Source organism: Lathamus discolor, chromosome 5 (genome assembly GCF_037157495.1).
Source record: "Lathamus discolor isolate bLatDis1 chromosome 5, bLatDis1.hap1, whole genome shotgun sequence".
Lineage (NCBI taxonomy): Eukaryota > Metazoa > Chordata > Aves > Psittaciformes > Psittacidae > Lathamus > Lathamus discolor.
The window spans coordinates 79,006,574-79,033,052 of NC_088888.1; the positions used below are offsets into that span (position 1 = coordinate 79,006,574).

Below are 26,479 nucleotides of genomic sequence, written 5' to 3' on the forward strand. Positions count from 1 at the left end.
AAACTCATGGAGAACCTGTAAATGGGGTTAGACTTGATCTTGTGTATAAAAATTGGTCTTTGGGGACACAAGAGTTCCGCTAATGAATCCTCTGCTGCTTCCCTGTGGGAGAAGGGAATGACAAATGACGTTCCCAGTAGAAAAATCAGGAGAGAAAATACCATCTGCAAGGAGGGGCAGAAGGTCCGTCTCCCTTCCCCAGCAGATTTCTTCCTGGGGAGAGACAGTTTCTGGTTCCTTTCAAAGATATCTGTATTAGAAGACTGTGTATGCATACCCCCTTGCACAAACCATCTTTTCCTTTCCTCATTTGAATACCAAAGCCTTTCTTTAACAAGGCAAAAAGGCTGTTTGCAGTTTAAGCAACGATGGCATTTCAGATTGCTGTAAAATCAAAATACACTGAAAATATCCAAACAAATCCCAGCATTAGTCTGATGCTACCTAAAGCCAAGAACAAACAATCAAGCAATGAACACTGGCATTCTGTTGTGGGTTTTTTTTGGTTTGTTTTTTTTTTTTTGCGTGGATATTACAAAAAATAGTAATCATACACTTTTTTCTTTTTAAATGTTCATTACTTAGATAAAGCACATATGAATGTAACATTCAGAATCGTAACATAGAAAATGTAATGTGGGCAATTTGCTATTCCAAGTACACTTACCAAAATACAATTTTATAATGAAGAAAGTCTCAAAATACACCTGTACAACAACTGGGATCCACAAAATATGATTTAATAGTATCACTCAAGATCACTTCATTGAAATCACTGTTATAATACTGTTTGAATAGTTATCTCTGGTCAAAGAGCATTCTCCCCCTTTCCCTAGCCCGTCCCACTGAAGCGAGGGTGGAATTATTTTCATTGCAAGGCGTATCTTTTAAACCCCAAATCTGAAGCAGTCCTATTAACTATTACACTGCCTACACTTAAGATACTGGGAGGATGGCGATCACCCTCTCTGAGGCCATGGTACATTGAGACACCCACATCATTGTTTGTAGCGCAAGCAGAATAATCTTGTAAAGGGCAACTAAATAGGGTCAAAATATGAATTAATTATCTCACTAGCAAATAATTTCCTATGTGTTACTTAAGCCTGTGACATTACAACTTTACTGAAAAATAAAAAATTACCCATTTTATCCTATAAATATTTTCTTTATTTGCTTTATGTTTAGAAGTTGCTATTTAAGTTCTATTAACAGAAATACATAACAAAAGCTCCCTAACAAGTGGAAAAAAAGTAATTACAAATGCTGAAAAAGTTGGCCTCATTAACATATGTACAGACTCGCTTACTTAATACACATCTTTGTGGAAATTAAATCATTTTATGACACACATTTATACAGGCATTAAACATTCCCAAGTGACTGAGCAGAGAATACGCCAAATCTTTAGTCTGGGCAGACAAAAATGTATATTTCAGTTTTGATTGTGGAGCAAACATGCAACAGATACAACACTCAGTCTGAGCTGCTGTTGGTAAGTTGTTCTGTTTTTTCCTGCAAAGATCTTTCCATTGAACTTGCGTCCTTTTGTCCCTTCTTCTCCTTGTTCTGCTGTTCCTGCAGCTTCAGGATTATTTTTCGTATTTCTTCTCTTTTGGTTTTCATTCTTGGGCGTGGAAACCAGTCTGTTAAGTTCATTGGTAGCTCAAAACTCAGAATGGGATTCTGAAAAGAAAGGTCATTTGGGTATTACAGTAAGAAGTTACAACCTAGAAGACTGTAGTGGCGAAAAGCACATTCTTCCTCACCTCATTCTATCAGCATGGAACAAAATTTCTGTGATTTGGGTACTTGGTACATGTACAATTAAGGTAAAACCAATCAAGCTACCTAGAGTTGATTAGGAATCAGTGGCTAAATTCTCCTGTTCTTATAAATAACCTTTGGGACCATACCCAACTAGTAAAGTCAGTTTAACATTTCACCCTAAAAAGCAGGGCCTGTGAAAAGCCTCTGGCTACCACCAGCCCTTTCCGTACTTGCATTTTATTTTCTTGCTAGAGGTTATTCATCCAAAGAATTAAGAGAATTATTATTATGAGTCATTATCTATGCCACTTCTGTGACACCATACAACAATTCACCCTAACCAAACAGCAGTTTGTGGAATAGTGTTTTCTGTCAAAGAAATTCCTCTCTTTGTGTATTCCAGTTTACGTCGAGTGAATTACATTCACCCACTGAGTTAACACTGACAACATTACTTGGGGAAAAAACTAGTGACATTCTGCACGGGAACAAGTTAATAAATGCCATATACTGTACTAGCAGCATCATTTTACCTCCAAACAGAACATCAGCTAGATAAAATGGCAATAAAGTAACCCCTATGTTGAACTGACTTTGCCAACGAAGCTACTTAACACCAGCAGTAAGTAGACTTCAGAAGAATGACACTAAAGATGCAGAAAACCATGGGCAAAAACCATGAAATAGGTCAGACGAAGGAGGAAGAACACATTAGTGTGGTTAACACAATAGAAAGATATTTTACATTAATCTGAACACGTCCTTAACTAGAGCTTTTTGTTACTGTTCGTTGTGGAGAAGAAAAGCAGAGACATGGGGCAGAAGACAGATGTGCACGTTGTGCTGGGTTGCCGGGTCTGTCCCCCGAAACTCACAATGCCCGTACCCCGCAAACCCCAGCTCCTGCCACAGCGGCTCTACAGTCTGCCGCCGGCTGTGCCCCTCCGCGTACCGGCACCGCCTCAGGCGGCACCACGGCGGCCCCTGGCGGCGGGAGCCGCGCAGCAGTAGCCCTCCTGACCCGGCCCCCCCATATCGCTGACAGGAAACCGGGGGGGGGACTCCTTTGGCAGGGCAGAGGCGACCCTCCTGGGCCCAGCGGCAAAGCTCAACAGGCAGGGTGTTGAAGCAGCGCTGGCAAATACTTGCTGTGATAGCTGACAGGTATGCTCCTTGTCACACTACCTACCCTGTCAAGGAGTCATGGTTTTAAAAAACACACATCATGATGTTAACCATTATTACTAAAATCAAGGTATTTTAAATAAATCGGCAAACAAGAATAAGATATGCCTGAATAGTCCACAAACATCAAATTAAGCACCCCTCCCCATACGCTCCCATCCAGTTTGCACAGCTGCTGAAAACAATGAGACTTTGCGCAAGTTTTGAAATACGTTAGCAGCTGAACTTCCTAGTTCAATAACTGTATGACAGTGAAGTACCATGCAGCCAGTATGGGTTTTCCCTCCCCACCAGTGTTACTTCTGACAATACCTAAAGGCCATCCCTACGCGCTGACAGGTGATGCTGCTGCATACTGCAAGACCAGTCAGGATGAGAGATTTGGCCTGACGTAATTCAGCAATCCATTTGCAAGAAGGAAGGGGATGGAAGGGGATAAGATTATTAAAACCTGGTTGCTCATCATATCTCCCGAGTACAAAAGAGGAAGGAGGATGGTTCTAATCTCTCAAGGACTCACTGGTAAAGCAAAAGCTTCTGGTTTTGATCTGCACGAACGCACTCTGCTGAAGCCTTTCTGCCCTCATACGAAGTATGAACGTGGGGAGGGTGGAGGAACAGGGAAGAAACAGACACTTCCCCAGGAAAGGTTCAGTAAGAGGACAGTTTAGGAACAGTGCTCTCAAGAACCACGGACTTTAAACAGAGTTTGTGCCCAATACAGGCAACACCTCACTTGACTGTCACTTCTCCTTCCCCTAGACCTGACGGTGTCAACACCTCCACCACTTGTGAAAGACCGAGACAGTTAAAGTCGTTAAGTGTTTAACCAAATTCTCCAGTGGAATAAAGATCTGGCATTTAGCTGTAATGATTCCACTTGCATGTTTTCTTGCAAGTTAAAGGAAAACTACTTGTTTCATATTCATGAATTTACTCAGAATCATGGTTCTTAGGGAGAAAAGAACCAGCTTTTTGTCCTGCATCTTTAGGTTAGATTTAGAACTCAAATTTGAACTCAGGTTCTTACTGGGTTATTTTAAAGAGTATGCACCGTAAGAACACAAAAGAAAGACTCTATATGTATTTTCTTATTCTCTTAGAAAAAAAGCCCATTTCAAATTGGCTTCCAATTTCTGATGCATATATAAAACTAAAAAGGATAATCAGTTTATTTCCTCAAAAATATTATGTATGTTCATGTATACACTAGTTTATAACGCATAATCTAATAAATAGATATAACAGCTACACTAGGAGCCTTTTGTAGCTGTTATAATTTAGTAGTTCATCACCAATTGCTGCTGGATACCAAAAAAAACCAAACCAGAAAACCCACCCCCAACAGTTATACAAACAGGTATACACCACATACCTCAAAAAAGCTCTCCACATACTGCAGTATGTACACTCCACAATCACTGAAATTGTTTTGTTGGGGCACTTTTGGGTTGGAACCTTTCATGACATCTTTGGAAAAGCTTCTTTTGTTGCCTTTTCTGACTTCCCATTCCACCTCTAAGTATCTATGATAAAAGACCATACAAATCAAACTTTCTCTTCTTGAAGAATTTTGCAGAAAACCAACCCCCCAAACCCAGACACGAAACTTACTCCCGTAGTATTTTCACAACATTTGACCGGGAAGGCCCTCTCAGGGAGTCCATAAGCAAAATGCAAGGCCTAAGAGAGAACACAACTTTTAAGTATAACATATATATATATATTTATATATAACATAGTATTTTACAGCAGTTTGGAAAGCACAGTGTTACACAACTAGCTATGAAACAGTGGGGTGACCTTGAACAAAAGTAGGTCAATACTATAAAGTTTCACCAGCACTGTTATAATCCCCTAACTGGCATAGCTAAATGTAAGACTGTCTAGATTTAACCATACAGTGAGCATACTGTCAGACTGAAAGCCTATGTTACAGGCAAAAACTAGTTGCTTAAAACACTCTGAGATGTCTAGTACTCTTCTAGATGCACAAGGTATCTGGGACACTGGCAAGAGACTAGAAAGTAAGGGTCAGAACCCAGAAACATCCTTCTGGAGTAGCAGCTGGAGGGCAGATGGGGCAGTCTGTAGCACTTAAGATGACACTAGGTGTTTCATGTTTAAGTTATCCCAGCCAATGAATCTGAAATCTACCTGGTAGTTATGCACAAAACACACATTATTCCATTTGAAAAGCTTTCAAAAAATAACATATCCATACACAAACATTTTCTAGACTACCAAGTTTGCCTGAAGACTTCTGTCCACTACAGATGCTTACATCCTGTCCCTTGACCTAGAGGATACCACCTCTGCAGCAGCTATAAACAGAATAGTCATATCAACTGCCTTATATGCCATGGCTGGATTTATACATCAAAGCTAACTCATACCAGAGTTCAGAATGTCAGCATTATGCGCAAGATGTATTTTGAGGGATAAATAGGATGTAAATTAGTTTTCACAAAGCTCTGCTTTCTCCTTTCTAATAATACACAGACATTCAGACAAGGCATCCTTTATAGAAATTGCAAACTAGTAAATGCAGATAAAATATCTGCATGCATTTATAAATTCATTTACATGTATGCAATTTTTTGGGCATAAGCATATAGTCACGTGAACAACATTTGCCTTTACTTGTACTTGTTTTAATTGCCGATTTAAAAAAAGTTATTATTTAAATAGGCAATGCTTTTTAAAATGATCAATCCAGTACTTTGGGGGAAGGAGGCTGTTACATAGTAAAGCATTTAAGTGCCCTTAATCACTTTTGATACTTAAGTGCCAAATATCTTACGAAATTCCATGTTTGGATTAAAATATTGTCTGGGGGAAGTACTATGTACAGATAATCTATCAGCAGAATGGGACAAATTTAGCCAAGCTATAATCACCAGCTCATAAATTTTCTTAAAACTGACAACACAGATGGATTTTTACCCTTCATAAAAATGTATTAATAGTAAATCATACACATTCCATACCATGTATAAATATGTAATTTTATTCTTATGGTGCACCATAAACATGTATTGTGAAAGCCTTTCTCTTTCTAGCAACCCTTACATACACAAAGAAGAAAATGGATAATTGTGAAAAAAATACGAAGGAAATGGTCAGACAGCAATACGAGTAACTGTATTTCAGGATATGGAATCGTGTATTTCTGTCCCACCAAAATGCAAGCAACTGCAGGCAATGATTATGAAGAAATAGTTTCTGGGTTTCAAACATAAAAAGTAAAAAAAAAGAAGGTTTCAAGTCCAAAACAGCTAGAAAGGTTTAAAAAAAAAAAAAAAAAAAAACAAACAGAATTTAGTACCGTGGAACAATCTTATTAGATGAAGAAAATTATTCTACAGACAGAAACAACAGCTAGAACACATTCTAATAGGAAATGGGGGTGGTTAAAAATGATTTCCATTTTCCTGTACTCATTTTGAGTAGTAACTAAGGTTTTCTTCAGCATTAAGTTAGTTAAGACATTAATCTGCTTTTTGATACAGAAAGCTACATTTGAATATGCTTCTGCACCTTCTTTTTGTAGGAATCTAACTGCAAGCTATTGAAGAACAGCCTTATTTGAAGAAACAATCTTCACCTGCCTTGAAGCAGTAGAAGCTTAACAGAAACCCCAAATGCTTCCATATCAGTAGCAGTTTTACTCATGAAATTTTCTGCTCACTGAAGATGATACTACTAAGTATAAAATTCCCTCTCAAACACTAATAACATGCTGATTAAAGTGTTTGAACATTGAAGTATGACCATTTCCCATAATTACCATCTTTGACAATTTCATCAGCTTTTATACAAAATCTCCATTTTTACGGTTTTAATACTTACTGTTTGCAGATGGTAGGCTTCAGGTGCCATTGTCCCATTTCTGAATTACAATTATCATCCAGAAGGCCACCATCATCACTACTGTCTTCCTACAGAAGGAACATGTTTACAGGTGTTTAAAAGCTCCTACTGTTTTTCAAACTGATGCAAAAGAAATTATTGCTATACTTACCATTCTTATTCAAGACCAATAACACAGATTTAATAAAGTGGCAGCTTTAATCTGAAACCATTCATAGTTTGTAAAGGTTGCATTACCAACTTTTAGTCACATGGTTTCTCAAATCCTTGCTGGAATGACACAAAGTGAATGGTGCTATTTATTTAACAACCACTGAAACTAGAAAAAAGCTGCAACTGACATTTTCAACTCATTGCTGTCTTAAAAGAGATGCATGTCCATTATTTGGTTATAATCCAAATTATACTTTCCCCTGCCGATGACTACTAGGAACCTGCTTGGCAGCTTTATGTATATTACATTCTAGATGAAAGGAGACAAAATCTGCAATGAACTCAGAATTAAATTTTGATCTGTGCTCCAGAACGAACCAACTTGGTTTTCAGGGTGAGGGAAATTAAACCACTGTGAAATAGTGTATCATGGGTTGCAAAAACAGTCATGCCACAAACCTGGGAATATCCTTGACCTTTCAATTTCAATATTGATTGCTATGAAGGATATAGAAGTTTTATGAACAAAGCCACGAAGTTATTGTATCTAAAAGCATCCCAATGATCCATAGTTTCTTTCCCTTCTATTTTCACTATTACTACTGCAGACCATTGTGTTACAGGGAATAAGATGCTTTCCAAAAATGGAAACAGCTGCATCAGCGTAATCTGTGACATTTTTGGTGAGAATTGTGTACACATACTAACATGAAGGATCCTACAACAGAAATCCTCATGCTATGCCATGAAGATGTTCTCCTATTAGAAACTCCTGCCCATTCAGGGAACTCTAATTGCTATAGAATAGACAGAAAGGCATTTCCATCATGTGAGAACCACAGAATGTTCAGGCAAGTGGCATGACAGAAAGAAGAGGTGAGTTGAGTCTGTGCGAAAAACATCTTTAGATTTCAACATGAACTGGAGCTTTTACGTGTGCAGACATATACATACTATTTGGAAGACATTACAAATAGCTGCAGACTTTGGAAAATATTTTTTTGTTCTGGACTCAAAGGTGAAAAACAGGTAATTCCTAGACAGTATATCTGATAGCCTCCGATTCTTTATTTCAGACAACTTGGAGTCATACACCTGGAACATGAACAGGAAGGCCAATTAGGAAGAATAAATGTGTAACTCCTAGCTTGCTCACGTTGAACTTACATTGTAGAAGCAACAGGGCTGTGGTATAATAACCTTAAACCCCACAGTGAATCAGTAAAGGGCATTTTAATGATCAGTTGTTCCACAGGTTTAAAACTTCTTCCAATATGAACAAGAACACTACTTGATTACAAATCCATGCTGTTTAAATTTGATTAGAAGCATCAGTGAAACAAAACAGCAAAGTAGCACCTACTTATAAATGTGTCTGTTTATGGCCAGGAAATAGCAGCTGAAAGAAGAGTAACTTGTTCTTGGGTCTGGTAGGTAAACACAGGAGTGGAGGAGATGAAAGGCAGGAATGTGTTGACTTTCAGAGTTTCCACTAAAATAATTGTCTAATGTTGTCACTATGCAAAAGACTCACAAAAATATTAACTGGGGGATTAGTACAGCAGTTTCCTACTACACAGGTTAATGAATGAATGTACAATCCTTTCCTGCCAGCTAATTTGCAAACGATGTAGCCAGTGCTTTGGATTTGACACTTTTAAAGATAACTAGTTTTAGACACATTTACAATGTGTACACAGCTTTTAAGCTGCCAAATACAAATTACAAACCAACAATTTACACTTCCCAAATAAAATTGCTGAATTCTTTACCTGATTATCTTGGTCTTCAGAAAAATCTATAAGTTCATCTTCATTTAGTTTACTGCCGTCAGCTGAATCTTCACTATAGTTTAGCCTGATTTTGTGCAATCCATCTGTATCAATCACAGATAGCAGTATATTTAAACATCAAATACTATGTCATCCTTGAAGACCAAACTCATGTTCAATACCTAAGATTTATCCAGGATTGCTCACAATAACTGTGATAATGCTGACATACAATATTTTATTCATGAATATGAACAAAAGTGAAAGGTTTCTTCTAAGTAACACAGCAGACACTGTTCCTTATTCTGTGAAACAAGTAAAAATATTCTAAAGACAGACTAAAAACTATCATGAAATTACCCTATAGTTCCATGAAGCCTTTAAAACAGTATAAAATGCTACTGATATCAAAAGCAGCAGTCTCATTTGGATCCTCATATAAGCACTTATTCCCATTCCTTCTTTCCCGTGGTTCTTCCATGACATCAAATATATCCACACACAATAGACCACACTAAGAAAGACAGTCACAAGCTTATTATTTTTCACTTGAATCATTTCATTGATCAGATTCACTGTGCAGTGATACAAAGACTTGTGCTGGTAAGAGGAAAAGGCTACATTAAAAAAAGTATTTGTAAATTCACTCCCTATCCTCTCTACATATTTAGTCACCTGGGAAACTGCACCAGAAGATATAAAGATTACTGAACAGTACAGCTATACCTGTGAAAGAAGCAGATACATAAGGCTACAGGCTCACTAGTCTTAGTATACTACCATGCAAGACCACAGAACAGATTTTTGAGGCAAAAATTTGAAAAATACGTGGAAATAAGTGAAAAATTAGTAACTCATGCCAGCAAAACCCAAAAATCTTCATAAGAAAACTTTTCTTAAAGGGCTCTCTATAATATCTAAACAATCACTAAAATAAAAAGTGTTGGTTACAGTGTCACTGGAGGATATATTTCTTATTAAGGAAAACCAGGATTTCTGTAAGAACAGTAAATAGGGCAATGAATTAGCTAATGGAAAAAATGGCAAAGACCTGCTTTTGAAAACACTTCAACCAGAGAAGTTAGAGAAACACTTTGGAAAGAGGTTGCCAGTGGAATTCCACAGGGACAAACTTGGGAATTAGCCTTACTCTGTATCTTTGAAAAGACCTTAGCACAAGAAGTAGGCCATACACTAATGTGACTTAGTACTACTCAACTGAACAGCCACTCTGTCTGCTTTAGCACAAGAAAAGGTGGTATCTTGGTTTCATTGACTATACTATCAGAGAGGCATCTGCTACCTTTTGAGATACCCTAGGGTATCAAGGACATACCTATGGGTTTGGCACAGTCAAGAATCAAAACCCACACCCTTCTGGAGCAAGAGCTGAAGGCTGGGCAGAAAACTCAAGGCTTATATCCCCGTCTGACTGAAATGAAAGTTTAGATACCCATCTAAACTTAGATGCCTAAACATTTACTAGAGTCAGTCTCAAACTGAATCGCAGCCTTAAACCATAACAGTGACCTATACAAATGTCTACATTAATAAAAGGGTACATCATCTGCAATAGCTGAGCAAGGCAGTTTGAGGGGTTTAGTCAGGAACTGAAGGACCATCAGCCACCAATACAATCTGTACCTGAAGAGGATCCAAACCTTCCAGTGAACAGAGAAAACAATCTTTCCCTCTTTCCTTCATCTGCCTGTATGTCAGCTCACTTTGGTACAAATGCTGCTCCAGAGCACTGAAATCAGCCTCCACAGCAGTAATGCATGAAGAAAGCCTCTCTAAATGTAACACAGAGGTCATATGAGTGATTTTTTTTATTATTTTTTTCTTTTTCTTTTTACTCTTTTTACATACCTTCTCTCAGGGCATTAAAGAACCTAATAGTGTTGAAGCAAAACCTCAAATGCTGGAACACACTGGAATCAAGGTTGCTGACACAACCTTAATTCAGCTCCTCCATGCACACACATTATGACGATCCATAGTCAACTACTGTTCTTTCCTTAACAATTATAGTCTTAAGGGATGCAAAGTGATATCTACAAAATTATTTGTGTGAAAAAAGGTCACACAACTGAAAACTTAATCTGATTTAGGAAAACAGTTTTTAATCTCCAGCCCTTTGCCATAAAAGTTATGTCAACAACCACAAAAACACTTAATACGCAATGGCTATAAATTACTTATATTGCAAGCACTCAAACTTCAGCACATACTGAACTTCCAAAGTATGAAGTTTACACAATTGTAGAAGTAGTAACAGATGTGAAATCTCAAAATTTTTAATTAAAATGTGTGTATTTCTACAATTACATACCCATAGATTGGCTAGCAGTTGTGAATTCACCCTGTATACCATTTGCGTCCAGAGTCCTATGGTCTAGTTTATGGCATGTTGATTCCACAGTGTTAGGTTCTTCCACATCACTGTCTATTTGACTTATTTTTTTGAAAGCACTTTTTCCCCTACAAGGACTTCTTCTACAACACGAAGACTCACTGTCCTCTGTTTCAGTGCTTGGGTCAATTAAAGCTGTATTAAACTTTTTGGTCAACATTTTCTTTGCTGTGGACTTGGAAGGTGAGTTTTGTGCATCTAATTCATTTGGCAAAGGAGATGGTGTGTTGCTCTCTCTATCTGAAGAGGGAGATTTTAGCTGTGTTGCAGCATTTTCATGATAGTGGGGATTTGGTTCATATTTGGGTTTTTCTAAACCAGGAAAACAGATGACAGCCAAAAACCAGTGGGCACTGAAAAGGAAAAAATACATTAAAAAATAATTAAAACATTAATGCTCATGGTTAAATCTGGAGTTCATATTAAATAAACAAAATACTGAGTGTCCCCTTTATGCATGCACCCACAAAAAAACAAACCTCCCATAGTTATCAAGGATATATTGTAATAGCTATTCACTTTTCTGGGCAGGTTTTACTCAAGCCTCCAGAGTCTTCTCTAAAGGTAAGATCACTCCATTCAACCAGTCACAAACTCATTAATATGATGCAGTTAGTTTATTTCAATTTGCTCATATTATTTGCATTCTTTTCCTTCTTTTAATTAAAGCTTATTTAATCTTTAACATTTTCTTTATCACTGCATGAGACAGAGATTGTAGAGTTCATGTTTTATGGCTCTATAAAGTTTTCTGGTAGTTCAGCACTAGCAACACTAGTCAGATCTAATGGTATAGCTGAATTGCCCATATTCTTTTGCCTACGAGATCTTCCAATTGTATATGACGCTTGACATTTTTAAAGAAATCTTGTCAACAGTGAATTCAAAAAGGGGAGAAAAGAGTATTTGTAATGCCATCACCACAACTCTGGTGTCCTCCTTTGTTGTCCCTTTGACTGACCTTTTCAAAGAACTGACATTCTAACCCTTTCAGGACCAAAAATAGCTATTTCCCCCAAAACAAAGTAAGTTTTGCCCCAGTTTCCTTTTTATCTCCTCTTCTCTCTTCAGACTTCACTGACTTGCCACTCTATCAGAAATGGAGCAGCAGCAAATTCAGGGACTGAGGCACTGCAAATAGATACTGACTGACCCGAATTTTGAAGTTTTCTGAAGGTTTTCTGATTCCCTATAGATTCCCTACAGCGAATAGCAAAAGAGAACCTAGCTAAGTATTATGCAGGTGAAGACTTAATGTGGTTTAGGAAAAAAAAAAGAAAAACTGTATTTAAAAATGCATGTCTAACAGACATACTAAAAATTAGAAGATCACAATGCCTCAATTCAACTGAAATTCAAAGGCAGTTTAAGTGGCCTCTGAAAGCAGCATACGAAGTATGGAAGCATTTTTTCTTGAATGATTCTCCACAACTAATACATAAATATATAAGCATTGCCAAACACTAGAATTTCTGTGCATTCTATTAATATAGGCTTTATGTACCAATTATGTAAATAGACTAGCAAACTAATCTGGATCTAAAGAGAAAAGAGCTTTTAACATTTAAAGAACAACCTATTTCCACTGGAGACATGAACAAAAAAGACTGTACAGCCAAAGGACATAGATGCAGCCGCAGTTGTATCAGCCATATTCTTCTGAAGGTAATTCTCCTCTAGAATCATTCTGCCCACCTCCAGTTACTGAAGTTTGATAACTTTAGTTAGATGATGACCCCACACTCCCTAAACTAGTGGTTATGGGAGAGTCTGGAAAGACTTTCTGGAACTTAAAAAGGGGGAAAAGGGAAGACTAGGGAACTACAGGCTGGTCAGTCTCACCTTAGTGCCCAGCAAGATGATGGAGCAGATCCTCCTGGAAACTATGCTAAGGCACATGGAAAATAATGGGGTGCTGGGTTTTGTGTTCTTCTCCAGGTAGCTCCCCAGCCTCCTCTCTATCCTGTGATACCAGCTACCATACTAGGAACATTTCACTGTTGAGTCACCAATTCCTTCCTAAATGTTATTATCTCCCCCAAAAAAGTTCAGCTTTTTGTTCCTCAAAACTGAATGTTGGATTTTGGGGCATGGGGGAAGTGACATGTTTGAGGGGATACAGAATTGCGAGGTGCATCCAAGAAAAATATTAGCAGCTAGTAACAATAAATCAATAAATAAACATAATAAAAAGATCTAATTTATGCTTTCATTGCCAGAAGGCAGTTGAAAAACAATAAAAACCAAACCACCACCACTTCCCAATCTGTCAAACCACAACTTTCTCGTCTCCCTGGATACTTGTTTTTTTCTCTCTGCAATATTCTTACTGTACACATCAGGAAACCACTTTTGCAAAAGAATATCTTACTATCACCACTTACCAAGTTTCAGTTCTCACTGAAGGACAGTTCCAGAAAGTGTGAATGGCACTGCTTCCAGATGAAAGATGTACACCAAGAGTACAGTATTCATGCTCTAATCACTACTTGATGAATCTATGAGACCAAGCTAGTCCAAAGCAATATCCCCGACTTACACATGGTATGAACATCATGCCTTCAGTACAAACTTGCAAATTCACTTTTATGGACCTGCACTACTTGCTAAGGTAGACACTGCTTTAGTTCCTTATCAGTCAATGAACAAGACAGTGAAAACTACTACATGTTAAGATACTAGCAATATAACCAATTCTTGTAAAACCACTGAACTATTTAGTTTCATTTTCAGGTGACTTCTAAGTCACACTGTTACTTGCAGCATTACCAGTCTCATCTATTCTATTTCTCCTATGCAGATATGTGAATGACACAAGAGAGGATGGTGGGAAGTAAACTATGCAACAAGCCCTAAAGCAACAAAAACTTAGGTGACAGAGACTTCAAAATTATCGTGCTTAAAGCTTTGGAGGAGAGGGATGACAAGGATGAAGCCTGCAGTGGACAGGGAGAATTATCTTACAACTGAGTCATTTTTACCACCTAAGGGCTGGCTGACTTCAAATGGCTATACAGAGGTCATAGCACCTCAAAATCTAAAGTCCATACTTGTAAACAGCTTTCTGAAGGACTTACTTTCAACTTTACAACAGATCTGTGGTCACTTACCTCCTAAATGCCTCTCTACAGCTAGCCTCAGAATTCAGATGGGGAGAAATTTTCCTCCCACTGCACAATGGCACAGTATCTAAACACATTTCATTGAAGAAAGTCTAATTAAAAAAACCCCAACTTCTTTGAATTACTGAAAGACCCGTTTGGTATGCCTATGATATGTCAGTTACAATTCTCTTGTCTCTCTGTCCTTTACTTATGTTTCTATTGCATGTATTTTAAATGCAGCAGTTTATCATTCCTAAATATTGATAGCTTAGATTCTATTCATGAAACATGGAAATGTGTTTGTGACAACTTGCTCTGATCTTAAAGAAAGCAAACACCATTAAAACTCCTTAACAACTATTAGAATGCTACCTGTCTGCTTCCTGACCCAAGAAACTTATCAGGACAAATGGATATAAAGAAAAAGAATAAAGCTCTAAATATAGGGCAGTAGAGATTTTCACTTGCATTTTCTTCCAATGTAGGTTTAATATAACTAAGGAATGATTTCACGTAGACCATACAGATCTCATAAGAACAAAAAGTAAGGGCTAAAATAGGTAAATCCAAAAATTATCAACAATAATTGCTTAGCAGAACGAACTTCGGAAAACCAGGTAAAACTAATTCTCTGAACTGGTTCAGAAGAAGCACTCAGAAAAGTTCATTTTTTCTCAGTCTTTATTCCGTCTGATACTTCTTAGACTACAACAATGAACTTAAAAGTCTTACATAATTTTTTTTTTTTTTAATAATTTGGAAAAGTATGTTTATTCTCTTAATTTACAGCTTCAATTCACACTATAACTTTCAGTTTCAGAATGAGGAGGCTTAAACTTTTACTGACTGTGACAGAAAGGTTCATTTACTTACGCTTCATTAAGGGGAACAAAAATGAAGTCTTTCTCAAAAATGTCAACATGTCGTGTCCATGTTTTTACTCGCCCATGTCGTTTTTGTTGTATTCTGCAAGAAAAACACATGATTTGTAGGGTGGCTTATTTTAAGTGAAAGACTACTTTTCAGGTATTCTCACCTTAACAGCTTCTTAAGATTTTCAAGCTGTATTTTATGTTTGTTATAGGTCTGGATGCTTCCTAGAGTTCTGCTGGTATCACAATATTGTCTGTAAAGCTTTTACCTCTGTAAAGCACCTCTTCTTGTAGTCTTCCCTCTACTTAGCTCTTAGTTAAACTGACTTATCAACAGACTTACGAAAGGTTTGAAGTTTCATGAATATTTCTCCTTTCCCTTTGATTAAGGCGTTTATAGAAGAAAGAACTGAACACATGTATTCTATCAGCATCTTCTTTCTTCAGTTTTTCAAGTACCAAATATCTAGTTAGTAAAAAAAAAAAAAAGCAAAGAAAGATAAAATGCATGGGGGTGAATTCATCAAAGTATTCATCACAAAAGTAAAAAGGACTGCCAACGGTGTTACCGCCCCACCACATTGTTACAGCCTTTCACAAAAGAGATAAAAGTATTAGAGCTAACTAACCACAGGAATTAATTAATGTGAAATCTGTGCCAATATTTGAAGATATTAAGTTCTCTGTTCAATCAACAAATTGTTTTGCTGCTGTTGTATTTGCTTTTATATCATGGCAGCAAGATAAATTTTCAATTAATATATTACATAAAGACATAAAAAACACATACAAAATCTAGGAAAGATTCATAGTTTGTAACAGCCACTAAATCTCCAGACACAGAGTGATGCACTGATCTTCTTTTTACTTCTAAAATACTTTAGTAGACTGAAAACTATACACATGTGCTTTATGCGTAGTATAAACACAGCCACACATAAGAACGCAATATGCTTCTAGTAGCTGTAGCATCAGTGAAAAAAAAAAAAAAAAATTATATATTATGTTAATCAGAACAAATGAAATTCCATGGCGTACAAATACTCAGGAAAAAAAAACTGAACTCAAAAAATGGCTTTTTTTTCTTTTTCCAGATAAAATTCCTCTTCAGATGCTAAGAAATTTTAAAGAACCTTTCTTCCAAGTGAGAACAATGTCACTGTCAAGCAGGATAGCAGAGGAACCAAAATTTCTAGCAAAGATACAAAACAATCTTTTGAATTAGAGCTATACATACTTGGAATCCAAGTATTAACAACTAACTTATGAATTTTTAGTGTAAGAATTTTTCAAGTTTCGAAGACAACTAAAAACTGATTTGAAATAAAACTTACTTTAAATAAAAATCAATAATAACATCATTTAAAAACTCTCCTTCATTTAGACAATGGAGGTCTTCATTGGTCACAGAAATACCACCTTTAGCTGGAGGAGGTGGATAAACTATCAACCTGAAAAGAACAAAATATAATCAATAATAAGTATGACAGGCTGAAAAAAACCTCAGAGAATCAATACACGGCAAAGATAAGCATCTTACTTTTCAATAGGACCAATAAATACTGTATGTGGTTCTCCAATTTCTTCGTCATCATCAAAATATGGTAACTGCTTATTTCGCTGCTGCATTTTGGATTCAGAAGCAACCTTAACAGAATAAAGTCAAAATCAATTTGCATACTGTGCTCAAATTTACGAAAAAGGTAATAAAGCTGTAAGAAGTCCAGCAGTGGAATACCCACTGCTTTTGCAAAGACTTCAAGTGCTTGTTGTTCGGTTTTTTTTCCTTTCCTAATTAATTTCTTCCATATAGGTCTGTTCTTATTTCTTGCAGAGTCACAAATCTTTAAATTCTTTAAGAGGAAGTTTTGTTTAAAGAAAGCACTGATTAAATTTAAATACGACATTGCAACTTAATTTCTTGTTTAAAATACTACCATTCTATCCGTAGATTAATTTGGAAACATTTTTGTTGTCTAATTATAGTGGAAATTTCTCATCTCTTAGTAATTTTTAAATTGCAACACTTCTTGTGGACCACACTAAAACGTATTGTGAATGCACAGAGTATTTCCCATAGTTTCATAACCCACCATGATGCAGTCTGAGAATGCTCGTATAAAAGCCAGCAGAAATTGTTGATAATTTTGGAGTGTTCTGGTGACTAGCACACTACCTTTAGTGTATTTGTAACCCAAATAATATAATGACTTTGACAAAAATATAGTTACATTTTTTATTTTGTTTTCTCTGTGAGATGGGCTTCCTTTGGAATTGTCTTCCAAGCACTTGGTAAAAGCAACAAGCCTGCCATTGGCTTCTTCAAAGGAAATTTTCACAAAGAAGTCAGAAATATTATTTCTAATACCAATGTCAGTAATAATTTTTTCAAATATTGAGTTTGCATGAGGATCAAGACCAGTTTCAAAAATCAAAATTATATACTGTTCTTCTTGACCTACAAAAAAGCAGAGAGAAAATTATCATTTAGAAACAAAGTATGTTGCAAGAATGAACAAATTTCAAAGGCTCATGGGCCAACACCCGCATACACTGTTGACAATATATGCAAGCAGTAATGCAGATAGAAGAATTAACTACCAAGCCCTTCTACCTACATTTGCAAAAAAAGTGCATTGAGCTTTTGCCCTAATCTAGAAATGTTGATTATTACACCTGACAGATTTTTAAAAGACATTGAATGTAAAGTCAAACCACATTCTGAAATAACAGCTTCTCTGCTTAATGACAGTAAGTCTCTGCAATCAATACTTTATTTTTTCTTTATTCTTTAATTAATATTATCTTCTTTATTTTTTCTTATTATAGTTCTACTGTTTTTCTATAATCCTACTGTTTCAATACAATTCCAGAAATTATGTATGCATAATTTCCTCTCTATATACAGAAACACCATGCCCTAATTTCTCCCAGGTCAATGCTAAAAAGTCTAGAGCAGCTCTCTCTCAAAATAAAAAACAAACCAAAACCCAAAAACCAAATTAATTTGTGATTGATATATATTCATCTGTGGAAATTTATTAGAAAAGGAGAACTGTATTAAGAATATAGAGTGGCTTTTGTGGTCTGGCTTTCATCTACTTAACCCCTTCAACGTCTACATGTTATTATTTTAAAATATTTCTGCCTGGTTATCTCCTACTTTCAAAATAGATGTGATTACAAAAGGGAAAGAAAAAAGGAAGAACTAAAACAACATATGCTAAATAAAAGAAAAACAGCATATAAGACCCCATGATTCAGGCAGATTCATGGTCTGCCCTGATCCTAGAAGGTGACATTACTGCCGTTTGAAAATCTTACATATTAAAGTCACAACATATAAGCCCAGAGGTCCCTAGCCTTTTAGCTAACACAGTCTACAAGAATCATTTTTACATGTATATACAGCACTGACATCTACATGTCAGCTCTTTCAGACAACAGAGATTGTGAGAAACAGGGACAGATTGAAAAAGATACTGCTTTAACTTGGGGCAGCTAGCAAGTAGGACACAAAACTTAAAACCACTGCTTAGAGACTAAATGAAATAGAATACTGAGGAGGGAAAAAAAGTACATTTTTGAGATGACTGTTTCCAGACTTAAATGGGAAAATAAGCATGATGTTTTTTGAAAAGGTGGATATAAACCATATAACACACATTAGAGGCATCAAGTTCTAATAAAACTACTCTTAGTGATTCTAGGCACATGTTTTGGTTACAGAAGTATGAAAACCTGTAATGGAAATTTCATGAAAGAAAGTTCTTTTTCTCTAATCAGATTTCTGTTACCATAGAAACAGAAATCTCTTAAGGATCTCAAATCCACTAGCAACCAGTTTCATTTCTAAGAAGTAAGCATCTGAAGAACGAACAGAATTGAAAATGTCACAGCAATCAAAATCTTCATCTCTTTACACAGGTAAAGTGATCTCACCACCTACAAGAGCAAAGCCCTGCTTTCAGGTCCTGTAACAATCGAAAACCTCTCTGCCTGTGGTGAATGTTCTGTGAGCAGAATACCACGTTCTCTCATGGTTACTCTTGGTATCCCTAACAAATCTGGCATTTTTTTTGGTACAGTGGCTTCAACAGGTCACCATACCCTTTTACCAAAAGTTGGAGAATGTGCGTCAGATCAATCGGCTATTGTGTAAATATCACCTATTCACACAATCTGAAAAATAAAACAAGCAGTAAATTGCACTAGGAGGACTTAAGACAGTTAGACACAGGAACAGGATTCAGGCTGCAAACCCCAGTCTCACATAGCTGGCTAACTCAGAGCAGCAGGGACCTGTTTTTCTGTAAGACAAGAAGAATTTCAGACATATGCATAACCGTTTCCTTTTGGTTATTTTTAACTCAGCATGCTAACTGTCCCAAAAAACAATTCTTCAGTAGCATATTTCCCAATTCACTACCGACAGAATTTAGGTGGATAACTGGGGTTTGAGAGGTCCTATTTTGGGAACACACACACAATTGCTTACACAGCTATGGATTCAGGCTTACAATAATTTCACTGCTCACAAAGCAAATCGCAAGAGTCTTATCACAAAGTACTCCTAAGCATCAAGTACAATAAAGCAGTTGGGTATAAAACTAGCTCAGCACCACAGCCTCAGAGGGAAAAGCTAGGGAGAGAAAGACTGAGAGACATGAAGGAAGGATTTCTCTACCCAGACAACTCAGGAAGCTTTCTTTTTTCACTTGTGAACACCTGTGTTCACTTGGGGTCTAATGGCTACTCCCAGGGTGGTCTCCAGCTTCCCAGCATGCTCTCTAATTACTTTGTAATTATAATACTCCTTACAGCTCATACTTTTTATAGGAAGTGGATGAGCTTATTATAATAGTATTATGTGTTGGAAGCACACAATTTTGAGATTGTTGAAAGCATTCTTCCTCCATTTGAATGCAACATGTATCTATGAAGCTGAGTGCAAGTACAAATAACCACAAAATTTAACCTAAAGACAAGGCTATTTAAGGGGAAGAGGACTATGCTAATTTAGAAAAAAACAGTGTGCATATTAAGATGCTAGACCCTTGAGGAAAACTATGTTGAAATTAATATTAAGATACCTGAAGGCAATCTACTTAGCTTCCAAGCAGGCATCAGTCTACATTACAAAATCACTACAAGTATATAGGGAAAAACAACAAATCAACTCACACAGTTTCTCCTTAAATTCAGGCGTGTAAGCAGAATAGCACAGAAAGCAGATGGAAGTATAACCCAAAACTGTCCTATAAACATAAAGGCCCAAAAGCTAAAGAGACTTGCTTTCACATTCAGTACAAATATTAGTGGAAAAAAGTTATACTAAACTGACCAACTGTTGTAACTAGCACATGTCTGGACAGACAGAAGACTACAGTTTTGCCAAGCTGCTCTGAACTGTACTCCTCATCAGCCTGGGAAGGTGATAAGTCTGGAAAAATATGACACCTGCCCTTGACAATGATGCCAATTTTAGTGTTTTGTTCACTGTCATGATGCAAAACATTGAAAAGCAATTTAAAGAGAACAGTAGACTAAAATTGTTTTACTTACTGTCTCCTTTACATTCGTACCAGACATTATCTTTACTCATTTTCAGTTGTTCTCTCAGGCTACTACAGGTTGATGGTACTGTTTGTAAGAAAACTACTGGCAATTTTCGTACACTACACCATTCACATTTGGTAAGTTCTGAAGTTTTCAGGTTAATTTCTCGGGTATCACTTTCTGATTCTAGAAGAAAATAATGACATTATATTAAATTATAGTAAAAATACATAGGTTTTCTTTGCAATTTCTCCTTTGATTTTAACAAGGAAATCAGTATGTGCTCATTAACTTTCTGAAAAGTGTTCTAAAGTCTGCAATTAACCCATACTCAGGAAGCGATGCCTGTTAATACCTTAAAAGACAAACTGAACTCCACTCTCACCTGTCAGGAAAGTAATCAGAAACAAAGTGTTTTCTTCTCACCAACTTTAATCCAGTTTTAATTCCACAGGAAAAAACACCATTTCCAGTGATTTAAATTCACAACTATTGCTATGTCATACTTTGCAACAATAGGTTTGTAAAACTTTCTTTGTAGACTTACCTTTGATCAAGCTCCCTTATGAAAAATAACTTCAAAATTAAAAGAATGATGAATGATCATTAGAAAAATTAATGGTAATCAGTTAAAGCTTTATTTAGTGGCAGCCTCCACCACAGAGGCTATGTAGGAGCCAAACCATCAACAGGATAGAAAACAGGAGCCAACATAAAGTCCTTCTAATAAAAAAAAAAAAATCAATGCAACATGTCTGCCTCCTCCTTCTTTCCCTGTAAAAGGGAAGAGACACTGTAGGGAATTCCTGAAAATACTTAGGCTTTTATGCAGTTAAATTTGTGAATGTATCTTGGTCAGACAGATGGTGAGTGAAAATTAGTAGAACTATTACCACCCAATCTGTATCACCCTGAGCATAATTGCAGAAAAGCATGATTAAAAAAAAAAATAAAAGTCTATACTCTACATCCTCTCTTTTGTTGGCTACTGAATTCAACCCTGTGGCTCCCATAAAAGGAGTCTGCTGCTTGTACAGCCATGGAAAATAAACAGTTACCAAAAGCAAGTATTCACTGGCTGCAGACTGGAAGTGGTGGCCACCAGGGCTTCTGCACAGCAAAGTAGCTGCTCTCCTTTCTTCTAAACCTCCAATACCTCTGGTCCTGCTAACTGGAGAAGAAGCAGCCCAGCTCTAGGTCAGGCTGCAGCAACAACATACTTCTTTCAAATCCACTGGGCAGCAGAAATATGGTACATTATCTAACTAGCCCGGCTCCTTGCCCTCATTCTCCTTTCTCTCCCTAAGGACTTACATAGGAGAAAACGAAGCTAGTGACTAAATGAAAATCCATAGATGACAATTCATTTATGAGTCTTTCCTTCCCTCTTTTTTGTTTAAAACAAAAAAAACAAAATAGTTTCCCAAAGCTAGCTGTAATACCCCAGTGTGTATCATAATACCTCAATTTTCAGTAACAGAACACTAGGTTGGAAGGGACCTCAAGTATCATCTGCTCAAGCCTTTCTGGCAACAACAGTGTAGACTACATGTCCGAGCACCCCATCCAGCCGAATCTTAAAAGTGTTCAAAGTTGGGGAATCCACCACTTCCCTGTAGAGATTATTCCAGTGGCTGACTGTACTCATTGTGAAAATTCTTCCTCTTGTGTCCAAGTCAGAACCTCCCCAGGAGTAACTTGTGCCATTACCACTTGTCTTTTCCATGTAACTCCTTGTGCAAAAGGAGTTCCATCTTCTTTGTACCAACCCTTCACTGGAACATGGTGATAAGGTCTCCTCTGAGACTTTCTATTTGGGCTGAACAAACCCAGTTCTCTCAGCCTTTCCTCACATGTCAGGCTTCCCATCCTTTGATCATCTTTGTGGCCCTTCTCTGGACCCTCTTCAGCTTCTCCACTTTTGTATAGTGGAGACCAAAACTGAACACAGTATTCCAGGAGTGACCTGAAAAGCACTATGTAGAGTTGGATAATAACATCTTTATCTCTGCTAGTGATGCATCTGTTGATGCAACCCGGCATCCTGTTGGTTTTCTCTGCACAGCTGTATCCTGTTTACTCATATTGAGCTTGCTGTCTGTCAGGACCCCAAAGTCTAGGTCAACAGATCCGCTTCCCAGCTGGGTAGATCCCACTCTGTGATGCACACCTAGACTGCATTTTCCCAGCTGTAAGACCTAATACTTGCCCTTGCTGAACTTCATAAGGTTCTTGTTAGCCCACTCTTCCAGTCTATCCAGGTAATCCTGCAGGGTGGCTCTCCTTTCCAAAGTGTCTACTTCCCCATTCAGTTTGGTACCATTAGCAAACTTTGGCAGGGTACACTTAATGCAATCTTCTAGATCACTTACGAAGATACTAAGAAGCACTGAGCACAATACTGATCCCCGGGGGACACCACTTGTGACAGGTAGGCAGTTTGTAAAGGAGCTATTTACCACCATCCTCTGGGTATGGCCTGTCAGCCAGTTTTCTCCTTCCTAAATGAAAGCATTTAATTCATTTTACCTAATTTCTCACTTTCAGAAGCAGACCATAGTAATGACAATCCCAACTTGAAACCAGATTCAACCTATTTAAGTGAAGCATACAGGTCCTTCTAACTGTGTCTATATAGAGAACATTGCCAAAACATGACCTAGTTGGTCTCTGAGACAAAGCATACTGCATTTCCTGTGTGAGGAAGACTGTCTACTCTTCAGATGAAAATTTAAATTATATTTATCTTGCATGAAGACAAGCATAACATATTTTACCATAAATGCCTCAACCCGTGAACAGTATTTCCTGTTACACTGACACAAGATAGACAATAGGACTTAGCCATTAAAGGCAACAAGAACAGGTTTTTTTGCACATTAGAAAGCTGTTTTCCTGAAACACCAGTTGGGAGTTGCAGAAAACTGAGAAGTAATGAGGAAAATTCTGAGAACTTGACATATATTTATACATGTAAAAACAGGCTCAAGACAGGACAGTACTGCTGTTTCTACAGCTGTTCGAAGCATTTGCCTTTCCATGAAAAAGCATGACCATTGTAATCATCCTAAAGAAAAAACAGTAGGTGTCATTTTTATTTTGAGACCCTTATTTGTATGTAAACAAATCATACTACGATTATGAAGTTAACCAAAATGGAGCTAGCTGGGAATACACCCATCTTCCACCAGATGCAAAACTCCAAAAAACCCTAAATAGCAAATATTCCAACAAATGCAGAAATGTAGCATTTAACGAGTTGCCATTTTTATGCTACCGAGTGGTCAAGTCCCATGGAAATAATTTCGCCATGCAGCTGTTCTGACTAAAAATTTACAGGTATTTACTACAAATTTTAATAAGCTTTTTAGTGGTTTGGGGTGGGTTTTTTAAATACATTTAATACATGGAAAGTGGTAGTTTCCACGCGTCTCTATTTTAGATGCAGTAGAAACTTAAATACTTCAGTTAGCAAAGGATACGCTTATCTTTACAGGTTTTCAGACACTTTTTTGCATATAAGAATGCCAAAATGCAATAGTACTCTTTTACAAATACCAAAATATAAAATTCAATAGGACTGCATCTTTGTGGAAACTTAAGATTAACAAAAGGAGGTAAAGCTTGTTTTCAGGCTCAAAGCAAAATCCTACAAAAGAAAACAAAGGAAATAGAGCAACAGTTGTAAGCTCGCCATTTCCTAAACTATGTCACTGCATTTCTTTCAGTAACATGAAATATAGTAAGTTTAGGCTAGAGAAGAAAAAATTTGCAAGGGAGATATAGACAGGAAAGGTCTAACACAGCTGGGTGGTTTTTACAGCCTACTTAAGCATCTCAAGTGAAAGAACTAAGAAAGTGTTAAAGAGATAACACCTTTTATAGGAGGTTACTCTTGCCTCTTGCTTTTGTTAATCATTTTCAAGAAAACCTTTGCCAACCATCACCAGAATACCTACAGCTCTTCAACTACGATGAAGGGGAAGAACTAGTAACCCAGTTGCAAGCACGCCACGAATTGCTAATTCCTGCTATCTCTGAATTTCTTTCTGTCAGTAGAAGGCAGAGATGATGCAAAATCATTTTGCTTCTTATTCACCAGGCAGTTCAGGTCAAATTTATACTCCCTGTTTTTCCCACCCCTCCCCTCATCCCCTACTTATTTGGGTACAGGCACCCAGTATAATTTATTATGTACACGACAAAGGCAGAATCATCATTTCATTCTGATTCACTTGATAATTCCTTTTTAATAAGTTTCTTCATTCAGCATACATATAATGAGTATTAATATGAAATGAAAGATGTGCTCACCTTCTTGACTTTCTAGGCGTATTTTGATATAATCCAGGCAAAACTGTGGAAGACAACACAACAGTAAGATTTCACACCTTCTCCAAACCAAAACTGACTTAATGCCTTTTAGCTGTTAGCAAACATACTTCATTTGACTAAGTACTTAAGTAATGAAAAATTTAAAAATGTAAAATATAATTAAAAAAAACCCAACAAACAACAAAGTGCACATTTTAGCACAACTCAACAAAGGAAGTAAATCTTTACTAACTATTCAGTGTCTCTTTCAGTCACAGTAACTGTGGAAACCTAAGATTTAAGTACTCCATTTTCAAAAAGGTTTAAAATACTCTGAGAAATGCCACAAATTATAAGGAGGAAAAAAAAAAATCCTCAGAAGAGAATGTCACCTATCAGTATCAGTATTTAACCAAACCAAGCAATAGGGTTTTGCAGAGGTGGAAACAACGATCAATACCTCTCTGCTATTTATGTGATTACTCCAGCAAGAAGTATGCATTTATCTTGCTTACTGCATACAGCCAACATTCAATGTCTCCTTGAAGGTGCCCATGTAACTTAGAAAGCTAACAAAAAAATATTGTTCTACAGAACTAAAATTATTCACCTGCAGACATGTTTATTCCTGTAGCTGTTGTCTTCAATGTTCTTAACAAATGCACACTCATCTATAAGCCCCTCCCCAAGCACATAAGCAGGGTTTTCAAGAGGTTTGAAAGCATGATGTTTCTATGAAACATCAGAACTAGATCATATGCATTAGTACATAACGGTACTTGGGGATTCTTTGGGAATCACAGCCTCTGAAGTTAGAGAAACTTACTATTCCAGGAAAAGGCAAAATATGTTATTCAAGTATGAAAATAACAATGCCCACCAAAAACTGAACCTAATTTGTCAAATAACAAGTTTACTTACAATCACAGGTTCCACTACCATTCTTCGTAGCGTTCCTATTCGTATACTTCGACAGTTCAGAATGACACTTTCACAGGAATTTTGATAACTTAGTGGTACAGTCTCAGTTAGAATCTCTTGAGAAATAACTTTACGACGTTTTATTGGAGTGTTAGAAACAATGTTCCCAAACTGAAAAGTAATTGTCAAGGTTTCAGTATGCCTCACTAAGATTTATTGCTAAAACAATCCTGTTAAAAATTAGTGACTTAATTTTCAGTACCTTCCTGCTGGTAAGCAGGATTATTTACTATAGCATCCACTTCAACCGTATACAAAAGGCAAAAAAATTTCCTAAAAGACTTTTTGAAACACCTGAGGATGTTATTATTGCTAGACTCAAGAAAAAAAATAAAAAAGCCAGCACTTTTAGACATTTTGTTAATAATTCCAAATCACAAACAGCACTTCTAAAATTGCCAAAACCAATTTAGTTTTTGTCATTTTGAAGCACTGTACAGCCTGACAAAGCAAGGTTATTTTTAATATAATTTATTTGTTTAT

General features: G+C 36.8%; 1 protein-coding gene across 2 annotated transcripts in view; it reads right to left on the reverse strand.

Moving 5' to 3' along the window:
* Positions 1–613: 613 nt before the first annotated feature.
* SENP6 (SUMO specific peptidase 6) overlaps positions 614–26,479 on the reverse strand; it is a 76,765-nt gene continuing 50,899 nt past the window's right edge. For both annotated transcript variants that reach the window (XM_065681397.1, XM_065681398.1), the window contains 14 exons: positions 25,937–26,107; positions 25,016–25,058; positions 20,708–20,887; positions 17,374–17,600; positions 16,683–16,789; positions 16,477–16,593; positions 15,486–15,608; positions 15,144–15,236; positions 11,086–11,519; positions 8,754–8,857; positions 6,808–6,896; positions 4,570–4,638; positions 4,331–4,481; positions 614–1,686 (listed from right to left, as the gene is read on the reverse strand). In XM_065681397.1, coding sequence (XP_065537469.1) covers positions 1,477–1,686; positions 4,331–4,481; positions 4,570–4,638; positions 6,808–6,896; positions 8,754–8,857; positions 11,086–11,519; positions 15,144–15,236; positions 15,486–15,608; positions 16,477–16,593; positions 16,683–16,789; positions 17,374–17,600; positions 20,708–20,887; positions 25,016–25,058; positions 25,937–26,107 — 2,118 coding nt within the window. In that variant the 3' untranslated portion in view covers positions 614–1,476. The remainder of the gene's footprint in view (positions 1,687–4,330; positions 4,482–4,569; positions 4,639–6,807; positions 6,897–8,753; positions 8,858–11,085; positions 11,520–15,143; positions 15,237–15,485; positions 15,609–16,476; positions 16,594–16,682; positions 16,790–17,373; positions 17,601–20,707; positions 20,888–25,015; positions 25,059–25,936; positions 26,108–26,479) is intronic.